Here is a 21164-nt window from a genome sequence, read left to right on the forward strand (position 1 = left end):
ACCACAGCACTTTCCTTGAAAACACATCGATGCAACCATGTACACTGAAACCGTATGGTTTCAATTTATCCCACCCGTCAATGTGCCAGAGATAGTTGGGGCCTTTCACACTATAATCTCGTCGTCTCAGTCTCCTCTGACGCCTTGACAGTACACCATCAAAATCCAATATCTTCAATACTGAACGGACAGTTTCCCTGTCAGTCACAATCCCATGTACCTGGTGCAATCGTCTATGCATAGATCGGTAACCCAGAGTGAAAGCACTGCCTCGGAGTTCTTGTTCAATGGCGCCAATTACAGTCTCTACATCATCTTTAAACTTTCTTCGAGTCAGCTGTAGATGTCGCAGAATTCTCTTTAAGTGTCTAACGCTCACATTTATGTCATGAAGGACACATAAAAACATGGTAATCTCTTTGTAAGAGAAGCCTAAATGAAAATAACGTTCAATTAGTTCATCTCTGTCTGTGGATTCTGAGCCAAAAGGCATGTAGTTTTCAGGAATAGCCATCTTAATGTTTGTGGAGCAGGTACAAAATGGCCGTCACTCCAAAACGAGGTTATCATTGTCACGTGACTTTCCACCGCGGTGGAAATTATAGAGAAAGGAAACTTGAAAAACTCAAGAAAACTATTAGAAAACTATTTCCACCGCGGTTGAAATATTATCACCGCGGTGGAAATAGTTTTCACCGCGGATGAAATATTATCACCGCGGTGGAAATAGTTTTCACCGTGGTAGAAATATTATCACCGCGGTGGAAATAGTTTTCACCGCGGTTGAAATATTATCACCGCGGTGGAAATAGTTTTCACCACGGTTGAAATATTATCACCGCGGTGGAAATAGTTTTCACCGTGGTAGAAATATTATCACCGCGGTGGAAATAGTTTTCTGTATTTTCATTTTAGTTTTTGACATTTTCGCTTTGGTTTTTGACATTTTCGTTTTGTGTTTTTGACATTTTCATTTTAGTTTTTGACATTTTCGTTTCGTTTTTCAGCGATTCAATATCTTCTTTAAACATGATTTATCACATATTTGTAAGACAAATCGTGTTAATTTGCAACAGGTTACGTTAAATGTAAGTGAAATATCAAAATATGGAAAAACAGACTCCATGTCCCATATGGGCCACCGTACAAACCGGAAGTCATTTTCGCCATGCGCACGTTGAGAAACACAAACAGGTAACCGTTTTGGAAAATGTTTACGATGCATTTAAGCTATTATATGGACTTTGCCATAAGTGCAATATGAGGTATTATTTTGTGAATGTTTCTATCTATTATATCGAAATGTTATAGGCGGTACTTGCGTAGGCTACATTTTATATAGCAGTGTAGTTAGTTCTATCTGAAATATTTGTGAGTTATGTTATAAACCACAAATGGGGAATATCTCACTCCATCAGTTTGCCATAGGTGTTTCATTATGTGTCATCAGTTAGGCCTAGTGTTTATCGTTATACGCACAATATCGTCCATTGTGTTGTCTGGTCGTGATTCGATTATTTCCAGGCCTCCATGACATAGTTAGAATATATTGTCAGTGTGAGATTGAACCACAAAAAACACAAGAAACAAACATTATCACAAAAATCTTTTTAATAACCAGATCACAGGGCATGTTTCCCCATAAACAAGTGTCAAGCTTTCGTCCAGTTAGTAATTCTTACATGTATGTTAACCTAATATTTACAATACAACAGCTGCAGTTAATGTTTTTCATTTACTATAGAAATGATCAGAACACAAATTTTATTTACAAGTAATCAATTACCATTCTTAATGAAATGTTCAGGGACATGTTCATTGGTAAAAAAATCATTTCACATGTCTGAATACACACAGGTACAATTATAAGTGATGAATCATACCCCACCTGTTGTTATCTCAGGAATGACAACACATGGGGTATGAATACACTCCAGTACTACATATAAGTGATGAATCATACCCCACCTGTTGTTATCCCCTATATGACAACACATGGGGTATGAATACACACCAGTACTACATATAAGAGATGAATCATACCCCACCTGTTGTTATCCTCTGTATGACAACACATGGGGTATGAATACACACCAGTACTACATATAAGAGATGAATCATACCCCACCTGTTGTTATCCTCTGTATGACAACACATGGGGTATGAATACACACCAGTACTATATATAAGAGATGAATCATACCCCACCTGTTGTTACCTCAGGAATGACAACACATGGGGTATGAATACACACCAGTACTACATATAAGTGATGAATCATACCTCACCTGTTATCCCCTATATGACAACACATGGGGTATGAATACACACCAGTACTACATATAAGAGATGAATCATACCCCACCTGTTGTTACCTCAGGAATGACAACACATGGGGTATGAATACGCCCAAGTACTACATATAAGTGATGAATCATACCTCACCTGTTATCCCCTATATGACAACACATGGGGTATGAATACACACCAGTACTACATATAAGAGATGAATCATACCCCACCTGTTGTTATCCTCTGTATGACAACACATGGGGTATGAATACACACCAGTACTACATATAAGAGATGAATCATACCCCACTTGTTGTTATCCTCTGTATGACAACACATGGGGTATGAATACACACCAGTACTACATATAAGTGATGAATCATACCCCACCTGTTGTTATCCCCTATATGACAACACATGGGGTATGAGTACACACCAGTACTACATATAAGAGATGAATCATACCCCACTTGTTGTTATCCTCTGTATGACAACACATGGGGTATGAATACACACCAGTACTACATATAAGTGATGAATCATACCCCACCTGTTGTTATCCCCTATATGACAACACATGGGGTATGAATACACACCAGTACTACATATAAGAGATGAATCATACCCCACTTGTTGTTATCCTCTGTATGACAACACATGGGGTATGAATACACACCAGTACTATATGAGAGATGAATCATACCCCACCTGTTGTTACCTCAGGAATGACAACACATGGGGTATGAATACACACCAGTACTACATATAAGTGATGAATCATACCCCACCTGTTGTTATCCCCTATATGACAACACATGGGGTATGAATACACACCAGTACTACATATAAGTGATGAATCATACCCCACCTGTTGTTATCTCAGGAATGACAACACATGGGGTATGAATACACACCAGTACTATATATAAGAGATGAATCATACCCCACCTGTTATCCCCTGTATGACAACACATGGGGTATGAATACACACCAGTACTACATATACCGTATTCGACGTAATAAGCGCCCCCTGTGATATTTGCTAATATATTGGCTGGTGAACAATCCCAATTAGCATCCCTTCCGATTGATCAATGTCCACAAGACTTATTTATTCGCGTATGATACACACTCGTGTGTTATATGCATTATTAATTATGGGCAATTTAATTCTGGAAAAATGTATCTGTCGCATATGAACATTTCCGTGTGTCAGCATGGTCAGCATAGACCACGAAATATATCTTTCAACTCTCTTTTTTTCACCAAAATAACATTCTAATAAGAGCCCCCTTTTTCTAATTTTGAGTCCGCCCTGGGCCATTGTCAGGCACTTACTTTCAAAAATGTACTTAAACATTTTTACAATTTCATCTATTGTAACAATGACATTGCATTATCACACCTGATCACCATGCAATAGGAATCAGCTGAACACACTAAGATTTTGTACAGGGGCATTTCTACTCCCAAGACTAAATAGTCAACAACCCTGGTGCTATCAGGAACATAACCAAATGTTTCAAAGTATGAACTGTTAGTGAAATGACATGAAAACAAGTTAAAATTGTTACAATTCATTTAACTTATTATCCATGGTGGTCCAATGATTAAGACACTTTATTATTACTCTAACGTTCTAAAGTTCAACTTCCACGTAATATTTATCAATTCTAAGATACATGTATACAATGTTTACATGTTCTCAGTAACTTTCCACTACCTCGTGACCTTAACCTTCATGTGCAATGTCAAAGCTCACAGGTCATGTCGTGACCTCTTCAAAGCTCATGCATTTTGAAGCACATGCTCACCAGTGTGTATTGGACCTCCATGCTGCCAGGTTCTCACCTTACTGCCTGCTATATTTGAACTATGTAAAGACACATGTGAGTACCTTTCCCTTTCATTGTTAGGTTTTATGTTTATTTCTGAACACCTTGAAATTGTATATATGCCAAAACATTAATTTAGTGCAAAATTGCTTAGATATTTCACACAACTGTTACATTATATTTGCAAATGTGTGCTTGGTAATTTTGCATAATTGCAATGTAGTCAATGTATATATTGCTTCATTGGGATGTAATTTCGAATGTGTTAAATACTAGGAAAATTGGCAAATGTTTCTGAATTTACAGAATGCTATTGTTTATTGTAGTTTTCTGAACCTCATGAACTTGTCGGTGCTTCAACGTGTCACCAATTGTTCCTAAAGCCATGGCTCTGACTATAAACTGTATTATGTTTAACGTCACAAAATAAACCCTGTTGATGCGAGTGTTAGTTTTGTCGTCTTGCATCCACAAAGACAGTTTAAAAATAAAAGCACATACTTTAGCAAACAATGAACTGTATGAACATTACACATTTGTAGCTGCAACATACAACCCAAAATTAATCTGGATATATGTTAAGGAATGTAGATTATATTCTGGCATCTGAAACAACAGTACAAGTCAGCAGGGGATGGACCACTTTCAAACATCATTATGCATTTATACTCAAGGTATCAACCAAGAACATTTTTGTATACAGCCACAGAAGAGAAGTATCAGTCACTCATATTGCGCAATGCATATGGGACATACATAATCCCCCCTCTGGGCTTTGATCGATATTGATGCATGAAAAGTGCATCCATCTCCCGCAGACATCACAACAAATCCAGCATTGTTCACTTGTTGGCCTACAACATCCTAACATGTCACATGTTGATCGTTGTGAAGGAGGCTGTTTTGCTGCTTGCAGCAATGAAGATGAGACATACTGTCTCATGTATGTTGCCATATCTGTATTCAGCTCTTGTATTGGGATGTTGTTCACTATGGCAAGGGCATTCTGGGGAAAAAATAAATGCCGTTGATTACCATGTTATTTTATGAAGTATTAAAGATGGAAACTGGAGAGAAGTTAATCCCCCTCAACACGTTTTCAGCAGTGTTCAGGAGGTATTTGCATGCGTGTGTCTGTCCATGGCAACAACTTTGATTTAGACTGAAAATGTCCTTAATTCTCATTTGGGGAAAATGAAACAAAATTAAAAATGCAGGTGAACAGGTAAACTACACTAAGGTTATGAAATGTATGAATAATGAAACCTAATATAACAGTGATGATGTTTATGACTATTGAAACCTTGTACCGAAGTGAGAGAATGTATGAACTGTGTATCATTACACAAATGTTATAATGTTAGCACCTAAATCTAAAACATCGGTAACAAATATTGTGAGATATGATTCAGAAATAGTTTTGGAAACAATTATGTCTCTAACATGTCCATAGTTTGCTCTCTTTTTTTGGGTGGAAACAAATTAATCCCCAAATCCCATTACCTTTGACATGGAATCAATATAGCTAGTCATTTTTAATGGAACATACCATCAGTACAAATGGGCCACAGCTGCTTCCGTCACTGTTTGGAAGACACAAGATCCCCTTCCTCCCAGTCTGGAAGTTCCCCAGCAACAGATGCTCTCAACTTCATGTACTTTCTGCAGTAAATATTAATGAAGCATACATATTCCTAAATTCATATAATGTATTTTATGTATGATTGGGGAAATAATGAAATAATAGGTTATTGTTGGTTTGTTTGTTTGAAGAACAAGCAATATTAACAATCATTGTCTATGTATGATGACCTCTTGGTCTTACAATAGAAATTACTGTACTCAAGTACATGTGTGTCATACCTGACCCGAATTTGAATGTCTACATGGTCTAAGTATCATGCCACACAACTAACAAGTAATTTGTCATTCCTTCTAAGCAACATCTATGTCAACTTACATCCAGGCAATACTGTTTCTTGTCCATTGATGTAAGTGCAAGACATATTGTATAGAAATGAAGATATGAATTATTTCCCTCAATCGGGTACTTGGCCATCTGTACCTGAAATATGCTGGTTTACCTGATTACCAGTCACCCTGTTCAAAGCCCAAGCAGTTGTATGTCTTTTTGTGTTCATTTTTTACTTTTAAGTGTGCCTTTTAGTTTGACTGTTATTCATATACTAACTTCCACTTCTCTATGCGTGTACTGCTTCCTGGTGTTGGCAATGAATCCAGTATGGCGACTGTCCTCTTGTAAACATCTGCAACAAGCAGGACCCAGTGGTTGCGGTTGACATTCACAGGCATAAAAATCCACTTGTACAAGGAGAGTTTCACCTGCAAACATATGACATACCATTAGTAACATATAATCTTTCTCATTTCAGCAAAAGAGGGAAAAGTATTGGTTAACAGATGACAGGATACAGATTGACAGAAGTTCCACATGCCATTGGACCTTTTGGGCTAAGCATTAGCAAGAGCAAAGAAAAACAGTAGAGACAACTACTTGTATGAGAATATGCCTATATGCTCAATATTAAAATTAAAATATTAGCTGACATATAATAAATTCCATACCTTCTTGTACATCCATGTTCCATACTGATCATTTTCCCAGAGCACTGCCAGGTAAGATGGGATCACAAAGACATGTTCCATGGATTTTCTGTTTTCCTCCTCCATGATTTTTTTCAGGAACGTATTTATAACCTATAACCATGTAAGTGTATTATTAGTATTTATTTTAGTGTTGTAGGTAATGTGAGCTGATGTCATGAATGTTTGGTGCGTAGTACATCGAATCATTAATAAACCAAAAAAATTTAAACTTATCCTATCAGTGCCAGAATCCAGAAAGAAGGATGAAATGTATAGAGTGAGATAGGATAAATATAATGAATATACAACTTATTGTAGAATGTACAATATTATCATACCGGTAACTGTTATGCATAAAAAAATATGAATATATCCAAATTACATGGGATAATATTGTTTATGAATGTAGTCCACTAATCAGTATTACCCACATTATTCTCTCCTGTTAAACTGCATTGTATATGTAACGGTATATACTAATTCAGAAAGGGATGTCATAAAACAAAATGTGTACACTACCTTGTCATTGAACCAGTTGTTGTTTTGCAATGTTTGAAAATCTCTGTCTTCCAAAACCTCCCCGTGCACATAATAGCGCAGGCCTTTCTTGGTCAAGGTTATTGCCTGAGCAGATGCTCCCACTTGAATCATGTCTAAGAACTCTGATGCCCTGTACCATGAAAAAGAAAAGGTTTAGGTTATAATATTAACAAATCAATTAAGTCAACATCTTTTTCCTCAAACATGATCACAAACATTGAGTTCACATTTTCAAGTGCTTTAGATTAGTTCTTTATAATTTCATGATAACTGAACCATTTCAAGGCATTCAGTCATTATTTGTTGCGTAATTCATTACATTTAGTATATACAGTAATACCATTGTATCCCCTTACCTTTTTCAACACCTATTTGAGTAACGGTCACCACTGACAGTGAAGAGGTTGAAACTGATAAAATAAATATGATAATGAGTTACCAAATAATTATTGAAGAAAAAGCTAAAGTTCAAGGTCAGTTGTTTCGAAGTATGCATCATTAACCCTTGTGACCATGGTTATGTGAGTAGTTTAAATATTTATGTGGCATGAATTAACATTAATGACAATGACATGAAGTGTGTATTTTTTTTTTTTTAAATGATTATCAGCATAGGGTGTCCAACATGATGAAATTATTACCAGGTGCCATGTCCTCACAGTGACTTGTCTTCTGTTTTTTATATCCTGTAAAAATGAATTATTTTTCCTTTTCAAAGATGTCCGTCATGTCATGCAAGAGTGAAAGTATGTGTGAAGGATTAAATAAGTTAATTTATTGAAAAAATGTATGATGTCTTACTAATTTTGTTAACAAGCGCTACTGGCACAATGCCAGGGATCCACTAAAGATTGAGGGGATGCGGAAGAATATCAACCTTCGACTGACCACTGAGTCAAAGAGCTTTGTGTGACATGCTCTGTAAGCTACGACACACCTGAACTGGACTGCTTCCTCCTTTTTCTGGCTGGTAATTCTCTGAACCTCTTGGTACACTTTTGTGGAGGATCACACAATAATATACCATCCGTTTTAGGAGCATGAACCATGAGTTCATTTGCAACCATCTGCAAGTCTGATTTGGCTTTCTGCAGAGCCTTTGCAGAATCTACCAGTTATGTCAGACCTTGTATTGCAGCAATGACCTCTCACAGACTTGGCACTGCTTGCCAGGTGCAGTGATGAATCTTCCACTGGATTTATCATGGTAGCTTGTTTAAGGCAATCATGATTGTTGATGGCAGATTGGGATGGGGAAATATCTTCAGCTGCTTTAGTGTGTGGAGGAAGAAGGTTCACACAATCATCATCAACAGTGATGATTGGATGAGACCTGTAGAAGTTGGGCAGTGAAGTCCAACTCACACCAGGCACATGCCGGAACACAGCTGCAAAGTGTTTGCAAGGTAAATGGACCTTACAGAATTGCCGACAAGTGCATGATGGAATGGATTTGGTTTCCTCACTACCCAAGAAGACACTATAAGTGTGTTTAGTGCCATCTGCTTTAACCTCATACAGGCCTCCTTCCACCTCCGTCACCATGTTTACAGTGATGTCAGCAGATTTCTGCTCCAGCACCCTCATGTGTTTTATGAATGGAGCTGGGCGATGGTGGTATTCCACGGGAATGTTCTCCATCCCCTCCCTCCATCCCGCTGACATGGTCACATTGGCATCCAGGTACCTACAAATGCAATTAGTAAGTACAAATATGGGTTTCATGTTCCTAGTATTGCAAAATTTGCCATAAGAGTCAGCACTTGACTGTATCATTGTCTCCCCAAAGTGGGAACAATCTGTTCTCGCTATAAAACACACTGCCCACGTTAATTAGTGACAGATGTTTGATAAAGCTGGACTATTACCCACTATGGCATTAAACATCTACTTTTCATTGACCTAAATTATTCTATGTAATAAAAGTAATGAAATTACTGACAAATGTAACTGACAAATGAAAATCTACTCATCATGGAAGGATGAACACATTATATTGAAATGTACAGTTCTAAGTATGTTACAATGACTTTCTAATACTAAGACAAACACCAGAACCAGTTTATAAGTAATAAGTTTCGTTAAGCAGGGTGCAGCTAGAGTGAAATAAGGTGCAAGGTGGCTTGAGAAGACACAGTAACATCTAGTACATCATTATAATAATATAGTTGCATTAGTTTTTATGTAGGATTAAAATGTTTTTATCTAATGTATTCAAGACAGTTTATCAGATTAGTAGTATATTTATTATGTTTAGCGACATGTATTGTTTCTGAAACAACTAATGGTATTTAAAGGAATAACATATCATTTCAAAGCTAGTAATGGAAACTTCTTCCCTATACACACAAAGGACATGCATGTTAAAGGTATGGGACAGGGTACAAAGCATAAGGGAATGAGAAGTTGTGCATAGACTAATTAACCATACTCACCATTACTCAAGTTACTGCAACTTAAATAGTATTTGTTAACTTTTTATTTTTTTCAAAAAAATATAATTTTATCTTATCCTGACTCATACTTATTGCTTATCTCTCTCTTCCGAATAGGTAGTGGAAACGTCCTGTGCTGTTCCCAAAGAACAGAGAAAACAGCTCACCCAAACACACCCTCACTCTGCGCATGCGCACCGGAACCATGTGATCAAGCCCATTAACTCATCACTCTCTCTTATTTCCTACTTAATGGTCGGAACACATCAGTGGAAAGAGGGGAAGCCCGGAGGGTACTCGTTTGTATGAGTCAGGATGAGTATAAATAATATTTTTACTCTTAAAAAATACATAATATTGAAAAACTGTGTAAAAACAGATAATGCAGACTTACACATACAAGACCTATTTATCAAACAAAAAGAAGCTATGATCTGTGTGTGGGTATATATTCATATTTTATGGAAGAATTTTAACACATTCTTTTGGACTTACTTTCGATGAGCATCTTCAAAGAAGTTGTCAACCAAGGTAGACATCAGACCACTTAGAGCTTTCACTCTAAATGGGGCCAAGTATTCATATTTAAACAGCTTATTTTGAGCTTCTACACCATTGTTTGTGTTTACAACAAATGACAACAAGCTGTTCCTGAAGGCCCATACCCATTTCTGAAAAGATGGAAAGTCAACATATTTTGGAATGTTTGAAACATTTCTGTGTGAAATATATCTCTTAACATACAAACTCAAACTTGTAAGAGGGCAGTTTGATGCTATGTCAGATACTACGGGTAAGTTAAGTAACAAATGGTACATAATGCATCAAAATTACTTCAGTCATGTTACTGCCAAATATACTAGAAACATTGGAAATGGATTAATCTACAATTAGTTCATACACTTTGCTAATTCACTACCCGTGTAATCGAAACATTTTAAATGTCATGCAAGGTAGACCATAACTGATACATTACCCCCTGTGTATTGTTTGGTAAAGAAAAAAATAATGTACCATTCCTCATATATTAATGGTAATTATTTATCCATGATTGATGATAACTATACATGTAGTTACCAACCTTATATTTGTCCTCTGCCAGCCAATGATTGATGATGTAATTTCTGAACCTCAAGTTGCTCCAAATTGAGCTTTGCCTCAGCACCTCTTTGTTTGTCTCAAATTCCTCAGTTGTTAACGATTCTGCAACACAATGTGGATAAATAATTTAATCAAATACAAATCATATTCAACCTTTCTTAAATCCCTGACAAAGGTTCAGAAATGTTGATCAGTTGATATTGCCAGATATTGATATAAGAGTTCAATTACGTATAATGTTGTGTAATCTCTATATGAGGTTATACCATTTATTACTGTACTTTGTTCATTATGATAACATGTTCACCAGGTGTGACTTTATGTAATGTATTTTGTCTAATTATTGTTCTTACAGACTGTCTTCTTCCACTACTATGGAATAAACTCACAACCCAGAGCCTGTGGTTACCACTATCTCATGGCTGCAACACATCCCCTGCTGATTTGTGGAATGGACGGACAGATAACTGTCAAACTTACATTCAGCAATCTCATTATTTCTTCCTGGTGTTCAGCCACTCCATTCTTAACAGCAGATGTCCACCGCTGCCAAGCCTGTTTCCTGTGGAAGTCACAAATAAAAATGTCGGCATCTGCAAGATAAAGGGTAAGGATTTTGTGGCTTTTTGGGAGGGGGTGTGTGAAAAAATTGTGAAATATATTACAATGAATATCGTTAGACTTGCCATATCAATAACGTACAAGTATATTCACAATGATATGTTTGTAAGAACCAACTGTAACACATGCATACTTTCTCAACATAAATTACAGTACTTTCATACTTTACTCTTTATAATCCAGACCTGTGAAGAGAATAGGTATTCAGCAACCCATGCTTGCCTAAGAGGCGACTATTCTTGTACTAATCAGATTGGGTGGTCAAGTCTTGCTTGGTTGATTCTTGTCATCGTATACTAACTGCGTGGATCGATACGTATGTCAATGACTGGATTGTCTTGTCCAGACTTGATTATTTACAGACCGCTGTCATAAAGCTGGAATATTGCTGAGTGTGGCGTAAAACAACAAACAAACTTTATAATCTGTGTAACTTTAACATACACTGACCTTGAAATGTGTTTGCTATTGCATTTGCTTCAATCTCAGAAGCATCTATCATGAAGCTTTTAGGTTGCCACGATGAATTATTCCCCTTGATGACTCCAAGTGCCTCCCCGACTGAAAGAATCCTCATGCTCAACAACAAAAGTCGCAACAACGGCATATCCTTCGTTAGTTCTTACGCATAAGAACAGTGGCAGAGCATACCTCGTTGTTCTGTAAGTAGCATCCAAAAAGACAATCTCTTGTCCATATCTATTCAGCAGCTTTTGTTGCCAATCCCATTGGTAAACAAGGAGCAAACTGTTACATGAATGTCTACCTTCATCATTTGATGTTGTGGAAGGTCTAAAATGCCAACTTTTGGAAGGTCTTGTTTTCTTCCAATTTTCGATTTTATTTTGGAGGAATTCTTGGTCCAATAGGCCCCGCTGAAGTTTTCTACGTTCTCTATATATAATCTTCCTGAAGTCTTCCCTGCTGGGAAAAAACCTTCTCTTAAATCTCTTTGGCATGATCTTTTCTGCAAAGAGACTTTCAACAAATATTTGTGAATGTCGCTTCATTTCATTGACATTAAAAATGCCATCATGGACCCTTTGTTTGATGTTATCAGTGAGGCGGGGGTCAATCGGAGCTTTCAAATCTGCAGCCTGAAAAAGAATCAAAATTACAGTTATAACTGAAGTGAATTCAATTCCTATGTCATACAGGGGATAACAGGTGAGGTATGATTCATCACTTATATGTAGTACTGGTGTGTATTCATACCCCATGTGTTGTCACATAGGGGATAACAGGTGAGGTATGATTCATCACTTATATGTAGTACTGGTGTGTATTCATACCCCATGTGTTGTCACATAGGGGATATGAGGTGAGGTATGATTCATCACTTATATGTAGTACTGGTGTGTATTCATACCCCATGTGTTGTCACATAGGGGATAACAGGTGAGGTATGATTCATCACTTATATGTAGTACTGGTGTGTATTCATACCCCATGTGTTGTCACATAGGGGATAACAGGTGAGGTATGATTCATCTCTTATATGTAGTACTGGTGTGTATTCATACCCCATGTGTTGTCATACAGAGGATAACAACAGGTGAGGTATGATTCATCTCTTATATGTAGTACTGGTGTGTATTCATACCCCATGTGTTGTCATACAGAGGATAACAACAGGTGAGGTATGATTCATCACTTATATGTAGTACTGGTGTGTATTCATACCCCATGTGTTGTCACATAGGGGATAACAGGTGAGGTATGATTCATCAGTTATATGTAGTACTGGTGTGTATTCATACCCCATGTGTTGTCATACAAAGGATAACACTGGGGGTATGATTCATCACTTATATGTAGTACTGGTGTGTATTCATACCCCATGTGTTGTCATACAGGGGATAACAGGTGAGGTATGATTCATCACTTATATGTAGTACTGGTGTGTATTCATACCCCATGTGTTGTCATACAGAGGATAACAACAGGTGAGGTATGTTTCATAACTTATATGTAGTACTGATGTGTATTCATACCCCATGTGTTGTCACATAGGGGATAACAGGTGAGGTATGATTCATCACTTATATGTAGTACTGGTGTGTATTCATACCCCATGTGTTGTCACATAGGGGATAACAGGTGAGGTATGATTCATCACTTATATGTAGTACTGGTGTGTATTCATACCCCATGTGTTGTCATACAGGGGATAACAGGTGAGGTATTATTCATCACTTATATGTAGTACTGGTGTGTATTCATACCCCATGTGTTGTCACATAGGGGATAACAGGTGAGGTATGATTCATCACTTATATGTAGTACTGGTGTGTATTCATACCCCATGTGTTGTCACATAGGGGATAACAGGTGAGGTATGATTCATCACTTATATGTAGTACTGGTGTGTATTCATACCCCATGTGTTGTCACATAGGGGATAACAGGTGAGGTATGATTCATCACTTATATGTAGTACTGGTGTGTATTCATACTCCATGTGTTGTCACATAGGGGATAACAGGTGAGGTATGATTCATCTCTTATATGTAGTACTGGTGTGTATTCATACCCCATGTGTTGTCATACAGAGGATAACAACAGGTGAGGTATGATTCATCTCTTATATGTAGTACTGGTGTGTATTCATACCCCATGTGTTGTCACATAGGGGATAACAGGTGAGGTATGATTCATCACTTATATGTAGTACTGGTGTGTATTCATACCCCATGTGTTGTCACATAGGGGATAACAGGTGAGGTATGATTCATCACTTATATGTAGTACTGGTGTGTATTCATACCCCATGTGTTGTCACATAGGGGATAACAGGTGAGGTATGATTCATCACTTATATGTAGTACTGGTGTGTATTCATACCCCATGTGTTGTCATTCAGGGGATAACAGGTGAGGTATGATTCATCACTTATATGTAGTACTGGTGTGTATTCATACCCCATGTGTTGTCACATAGGGGATAACAGGTGAGGTATGATTCATCACTTATATGTAGTACTGGTGTGTATTCATACCCCATGTGTTGTCACATAGGGGATAACAGGTGAGGTATGATTCATCACTTATATGTAGTACTGGTGTGTATTCATACCCCATGTGTTGTCACATAGGGGATAACAGGTGAGGTATGATTCATCTCTTATATGTAGTACTGGTGTGTATTCATACCCCATGTGTTGTCATACAGAAGATAACAACAGGTGAGGTATGATTCATCTCTTATATGTAGTACTGGTGTGTATTCATACCCCAAGTGTTGTCATACAGAGGATAACAACAGGTGAGGTATGATTCATCACTTATATGTAGTACTGGTGTGTATTCATACCCCATGTGTTGTCACATAGGGGATAACAGGTGAGGTATGATTCATCAGTTATATGTAGTACTGGTGTGTATTCATACCCCATGTGTTGTCATACAAAGGATAACACTGGGGGTATGATTCATCACTTATATGTAGTACTGGTGTGTATTCATACCCCATGTGTTGTCATACAGGGGATAACAGGTGAGGTATGATTCATCACTTATATGTAGTACTGGTGTGTATTCATACCCCATGTGTTGTCATACAGAGGATAACAACAGGTGAGGTATGTTTCATAACTTATATGTAGTACTGATGTGTATTCATACCCCATGTGTTGTCACATAGGGGATAACAGGTGAGGTATGATTCATCACTTATATGTAGTACTGGTGTGTATTCATACCCCATGTGTTGTCACATAGGGGATAACAGGTGAGGTATGATTCATCACTTATATGTAGTACTGGTGTGTATTCATACCCCATGTGTTGTCACATAGGGGATAACAGGTGAGGTATGATTCATCACTTATATGTAGTACTGGTGTGTATTCATACCCCATGTGTTGTCATACAGGGGATAACAGGTGAGGTATGATTCATCACTTATATGTAGTACTGGTGGGTATTCATACCCCATGTGTTGTCACATAGGGGATAACAGGTGAGGTATGATTCATCACTTATATGTAGTACTGGTGTGTATTCATACCCCATGTGTTGTCACATAGGGGATAACAGGTGAGGTATGATTCATCACTTATATGTAGTACTGGTGTGTATTCATACCCCATGTGTTGTCACATAGGGGATAACAGGTGAGGTATGATTCATCACTTATATGTAGTACTGGTGTGTATTCATACTCCATGTGTTGTCACATAGGGGATAACAGGTGAGGTATGATTCATCTCTTATATGTAGTACTGGTGTGTATTCATACCCCATGTGTTGTCATACAGAGGATAACAACAGGTGAGGTATGATTCATCTCTTATATGTAGTACTGGTGTGTATTCATACCCCATGTGTTGTCACATAGGGGATAACAGGTGAGGTATGATTCATCACTTATATGTAGTACTGGTGTGTATTCATACCCCATGTGTTGTCACATAGGGGATGACAGGTGAGGTATGATTCATCACTTATATGTAGTACTGGTGTGTATTCATACCCCATGTGTTGTCACATAGGGGATAACAGGTGAGGTATGATTCATCACTTATATGTAGTACTGGTGTGTATTCATACCCCATGTGTTGTCACATAGGGGATAACAGGTGAGGTATGATTCATCACTTATATGTAGTACTGGTGTGTATTCATACCCCATGTGTTGTCACATAGGGGATAACAGGTGAGGTATGATTCATCTCTTATATGTAGTACTGGTGTGTATTCATACCCCATGTGTTGTCATACAGAGGATAACAACAGGTGAGGTATGATTCATCTCTTATATGTAGTACTGGTGTGTATTCATACCCCATGTGTTGTCACATAGGGGATAACAGGTGAGGTATGATTCATCACGTATATGTAGTACTGGTGTGTATTCATACCCCATGTGTTGTCATACAGAGGATAACAACAGGTGAGGTATGATTCATCACTTATATGTAGTACTGGTGTGTATTCATACCCCATGTGTTGTCACATAGGGGATAACAGGTGAGGTATGATTCATCACTTATATGTAGTACTGGTGTGTATTCATACCCCATGTGTTGTCATACAGGGGATAACAGGTGAGGTATGATTCATCACTTATATGTAGTACTGGTGTGTATTCATACCCCATGTGTTGTCACATAGGGGATAACAGGTGAGGTATGATTCATCACTTATATGTAGTACTGGTGTGTATTCATACCCCATGTGTTGTCACATAGGGGATAACAGGTGAGGTATGATTCATCACTTATATGTAGTACTGGTGTGTATTCATACCCCATGTGTTGTCACATAGGGGATAACAGGTGAGGTATGATTCATCTCTTATATGTAGTACTGGTGTGTATTCATACCCCATGTGTTGTCATACAGAGGATAACAACAGGTGAGGTATGATTCATCTCTTATATGTAGTACTGGTGTGTATTCATACCCCATGTGTTGTCATACAGAGGATAACAACAGGTGAGGTATGATTCATCTCTTATATGTAGTACTGGTGTGTATTCATACCCCATGTGTTGTCATACAGAGGATAACAGGTGGGGTATGATTCATCACTTATATGTAGTACTGGTGTGTATTCATACCCCATGTGTTGTCATACAGGGGATAACAGGTGAGGTATGATTCATCACTTATATGTAGTACTGGTGTGTATTCATACCCCATGTGTTGTCATACAGAGGATAACAACAGGTGAGGTATGATTCATCACTTATATGTAGTACTGGTGTGTATTCATACCCCATGTGTTGTCACATAGGGGATAACAGGTGAGGTATGATTCATCAGTTATATGTAGTACTGGTGTGTATTCATACCCCATGTGTTGTCACATAGGGGATAACAGGTGAGGTATGATTCATCACTTATATGTAGTACTGGTGTGTATTCATACCCCATGTGTTGTCACATAGGGTATAACAGGTGAGGTATGATTCATCACTTATATGTAGTACTGGTGTGTATTCATACCCCATGTGTTGTCACATAGGGGATAACAGGTGAGGTATGATTCATCACTTATATGTAGTACTGGTGTGTATTCATACCCCATGTGTTGTCATACAGGGGATAACAGGTGAGGTATGATTCATCACTTATATGTAGTACTGGTGTGTATTCATACCCCATGTGTTGTCACATAGGGGATAACAGGTGAGGTATGATTCATCTCTTATATGTAGTACTGGTGTGTATTCATACCCCATGTGTTGTCATACAGAGGATAACAACAGGTGAGGTATGATTCATCTCTTATATGTAGTACTGGTGTGTATTCATACCCCATGTGTTGTCACATAGGGGATAACAGGTGAGGTATGATTCATCACTTATATGTAGTACTGGTGTGTATTCATACCCCATGTGTTGTCACATAGGGGATAACAGGTGAGGTATGATTCATCTCTTATATGTAGTACTGGTGTGTATTCATACCCCATGTGTTGTCACATAGGGGATAACAGGTGAGGTATGATTCATCACTTATATGTAGTACTGGTGTGTATTCATACCCCATGTGTTGTCATACAGGGGATAATAGGTGAGGTATGATTCATCACTTATATGTAGTACTGGTGTGTATTCATACCCCATGTGTTGTCACATAGGGGATAACAGGTGAGGTATGATTCATCACTTATATGTAGTACTGGTGTGTATTCATACCCCATGTGTTGTCACATAGGGGATAACAGGTGAGGTATGATTCATCACTTATATGTAGTACTGGTGTGTATTCATACCCCATGTGTTGTCACATAGGGGATAACAGGTGGGGTATGATTCATCACTTATATGTAGTACTTGGGTGTATTCATACCCCATGTGTTCTCATTCCTGAGATAACAACAGGTGGGGTATGGTTCATCACTTATATGTAGTACTGGTGTGTATTCATACCCCATGTGTTGTCATATAGGGGATAACAACAGGTGGGGTATGATTCATCTCTTATGGTGTGTATTCATACCCAATGTGTTGTCATACAGAGGATAACAACAGGTGGGGTATGATTCATCTCTTATATATAGTACTGGTGTGTATTCATACCCCATGTGTTGTCATATAGGGGATAACAACAGGTGGGGTATGGATCATCACTTATATGTAGTACTGGTGTGTATTCATACCCCATGTGTTGTCATATAGGGGATAACAGTAGGTGGGGTATGATTCATCACTTATATGTAGTACTGGTGTGTATTCATACCCCATGTGTTGTCATACAGAGGATAACAACAGGTGAGTTATGATTCATCTCTTATGGTGTGTATTCATACCCCATGTGTTGTCATTCCTGATGTCATCTGTTTTGTTCTATGACGTTTCCATATTTGTAAAAATGGGTCAGTGACATTTGTGTTTGTGAAGTATGATTCATCACTTATATGTTCGACTGGGATGTATTCATGCCCCATGTGTTGTCACACAGAGGATAACAACGGGTGAGGTATGATTCATTTTTTGTATGTATTACCTGTCCCATGATATGGTTGGAATGAAGGTCCTCAGATGGTAGGTCAATATAAATGAGCTTTTCCCTTCTGACATCATCATACACAGGTGATTCTAATACAGTTCTGAGCTCTTGGGACTTCAGTTGCTTGTGGTGATGAGATTCACTCATTAGCTGCACAAACAACATTTTTGTGTATTTACTACTTTAAGCATTGTTTGGGATTTTGAGTGACAACAGGTTACGATATGAATTCTGAGTAAACATGTTTATTTGTCCACATCTTATGTTGATTTTTTTCAAGTTTTTCTTTCGGATTCTATGGTGTTTTTTGTATTAAAATAAAATACCAGGATATCCACTGTCACAAAAATGGCCCATGCAGTATAAAGTGTAGTTTTCAGGTTGTGATCTTCAGCATTATGACACATTTAACCACTTATTACCTTGTAATCGGGAAAGGTGATCACCTCCCAAAGGTAAATTGCAGCAGAACAACCTCTCTTTTTGCTTCCAGTAATTTTCTTTGCCGGAATATTTTGTGAATATCCGTGGTCATATTCATGGTGGTCCTAAATACAAGAAGTTACACTTGTAATATGTGATTGTAAACACTTTTTGTAGGAACATGCTTTTTTACCCCCGGACTTCGGGGGGGGGGGGGGGGGGGGGGGGGGGATGTGAGAGGGAGGAAGAGATGTGTCGGAAACCAGGACCAGCACAATAATTTTATTGTAAATTGTGAAATATGGAGCAGTGAAAACTTACTTGTACTTTCGGATCTTGCATGTTTAATTACTTATGTTTATTATTTTTAATTAAACTACCAATTTAGATATAAAAACTTCCAGGGACATGTATAAGAAAGTGCTGATGTTGGGTTTCCAGGTGACTACAAAAAAAACTTACACTGGGCTTGTTTTTTCGGTGATTTGGACCCTGATGGCATTCCATGAGCCGGGATCCAACAACAACAAATGGGATTCCATTGAGATTTATCGGAGATCCATGTTTTATTTTCCCATCATCTTGGAAGCGTATTAGATGGTTCTGCAAGGAGGGTCCTACAATACATGATGTAATGTCAAAACATTACACATTTCATGAGCATATAATTCTAAGGTCTGACAATCTTGTGACAACTGTGAATATCAATAAATATTTCATACACAGGTCAACTTTCAAAAATGAGACAACTTGATCAATACATAAGCTTACATAAGCGAAAATATCAGAAGATGAGATTAAATCTAGTTTTACAGAACTGACCAAAAATCATGTTTTGCAAAAGTTGGGAATAAGTATTATAGGCATAAAATAATAGATAAAAGAATAGTAATTAACAAGTCATTAAGACACTCATAGTAATTATATAAATAAACAAGATGAGGGACTAACAGAGTAAGAAATAGGTATAACACATGGGAAGATATAGGAAGGGCAGGCGATATAGGAATTGAACACAGGAGACATACTGGGTCACTGTTAACCAGGGGTGACAGTACTAGGTCGAGGGTCGGGGTGATAGAGCAAAACAATAAAGGTAACATAACAAGGGAACATACAGGTTGCCAAAGACAAAATAGATTGGGAAAAGAAACGTAAGGGAAATTGCCCTCGGATTCATATATGGTTTGGGGGGTGACAGTACAGACTCTGGAAGTCAAGACGGTCACATTACCACAAGTCCTAAAAAGAACCTAGAGATTAGACAACAGTGGGCTAGGACGACCTAATGTCAGGGGAGATAGGTGGATGGCCAATGACAATGGAAAAAATGAGTAAGGCCATGACGTAAGTCAGGAGTAAAAAGACAAGGAAACGGGGGTTCAGGACGGCTGGAGGATCCCACTTGAACACTGTGGTCGCGTTCTAATATTCGAAAAGAAACATACAAACCTCCAGTATTTGGACTAGGGATTGAAGCCTTGCGGCCGAAGTCCTGTAATTATCAAGTGACCATAGAGTGGGTTGACCAACAACACTAGAGTGAATAAAAGCTGTTGAACGAAGATCACTCTTTGTAGTTGTTGGAGTAACTACGGTAATAAATCCAAGGCCCTCGGGTACTGACATTGTACCTCTCGCTCGTCCCCGAGCGTCAGCACCAGAAACGAGGGGATTACCGTGGTTAGGTCGAAGAAGTACTGGAATTGCCATCCGGGTAATCAACAACAATTACCGTATTTTACCATCATAAATATACCTTGGATATGTGGTGGACTGATGCGGGGTACGATCTTCCATGGCAGTCCAAAAGGCATTGTCGGGTAACGTTGTGCAGCGGGTGCACAAG

At 38.0% G+C, this 21164-nt stretch overlaps 2 protein-coding genes across 2 annotated transcripts; both read right to left on the bottom strand.

Annotated features, from left to right (window-relative positions):
* Positions 1–4819: 4819 nt before the first annotated feature.
* On the bottom strand, positions 4820–6818 carry LOC124118753 (ubiquitin-like-specific protease 1). Its single transcript, XM_048382951.1, has 4 exons — positions 6714–6818; positions 6315–6470; positions 5677–5745; positions 4820–5133 (listed from the first exon to the last, which is right to left on the bottom strand). Exons 1-4 carry the CDS (start codon positions 6816–6818, stop codon positions 4855–4857), a joined length of 609 nt encoding a protein of 202 aa, XP_048238908.1. The 3' UTR covers positions 4820–4854.
* A 1509-nt stretch (positions 6819–8327) lies between these two features.
* LOC125372528 lies at positions 8328–19657 on the bottom strand. Its single transcript, XM_048382863.1, has 9 exons — positions 19637–19657; positions 19315–19440; positions 18890–19042; positions 12368–12528; positions 12058–12178; positions 11342–11403; positions 10205–10426; positions 9710–9723; positions 8328–9082 (listed from the first exon to the last, which is right to left on the bottom strand). Exons 1-9 carry the CDS (start codon positions 19655–19657, stop codon positions 8328–8330), a joined length of 1635 nt encoding a protein of 544 aa, XP_048238820.1.
* Positions 19658–21164: the final 1507 nt, after the last annotated feature.

This window comes from Haliotis rufescens, unplaced genomic scaffold, assembly GCF_023055435.1.
Source record: "Haliotis rufescens isolate VD_foot unplaced genomic scaffold, xgHalRufe1.0.p SCAF_42, whole genome shotgun sequence".
In the NCBI taxonomy this organism is placed as follows: Eukaryota; Metazoa; Mollusca; class Gastropoda; order Lepetellida; family Haliotidae; genus Haliotis; species Haliotis rufescens.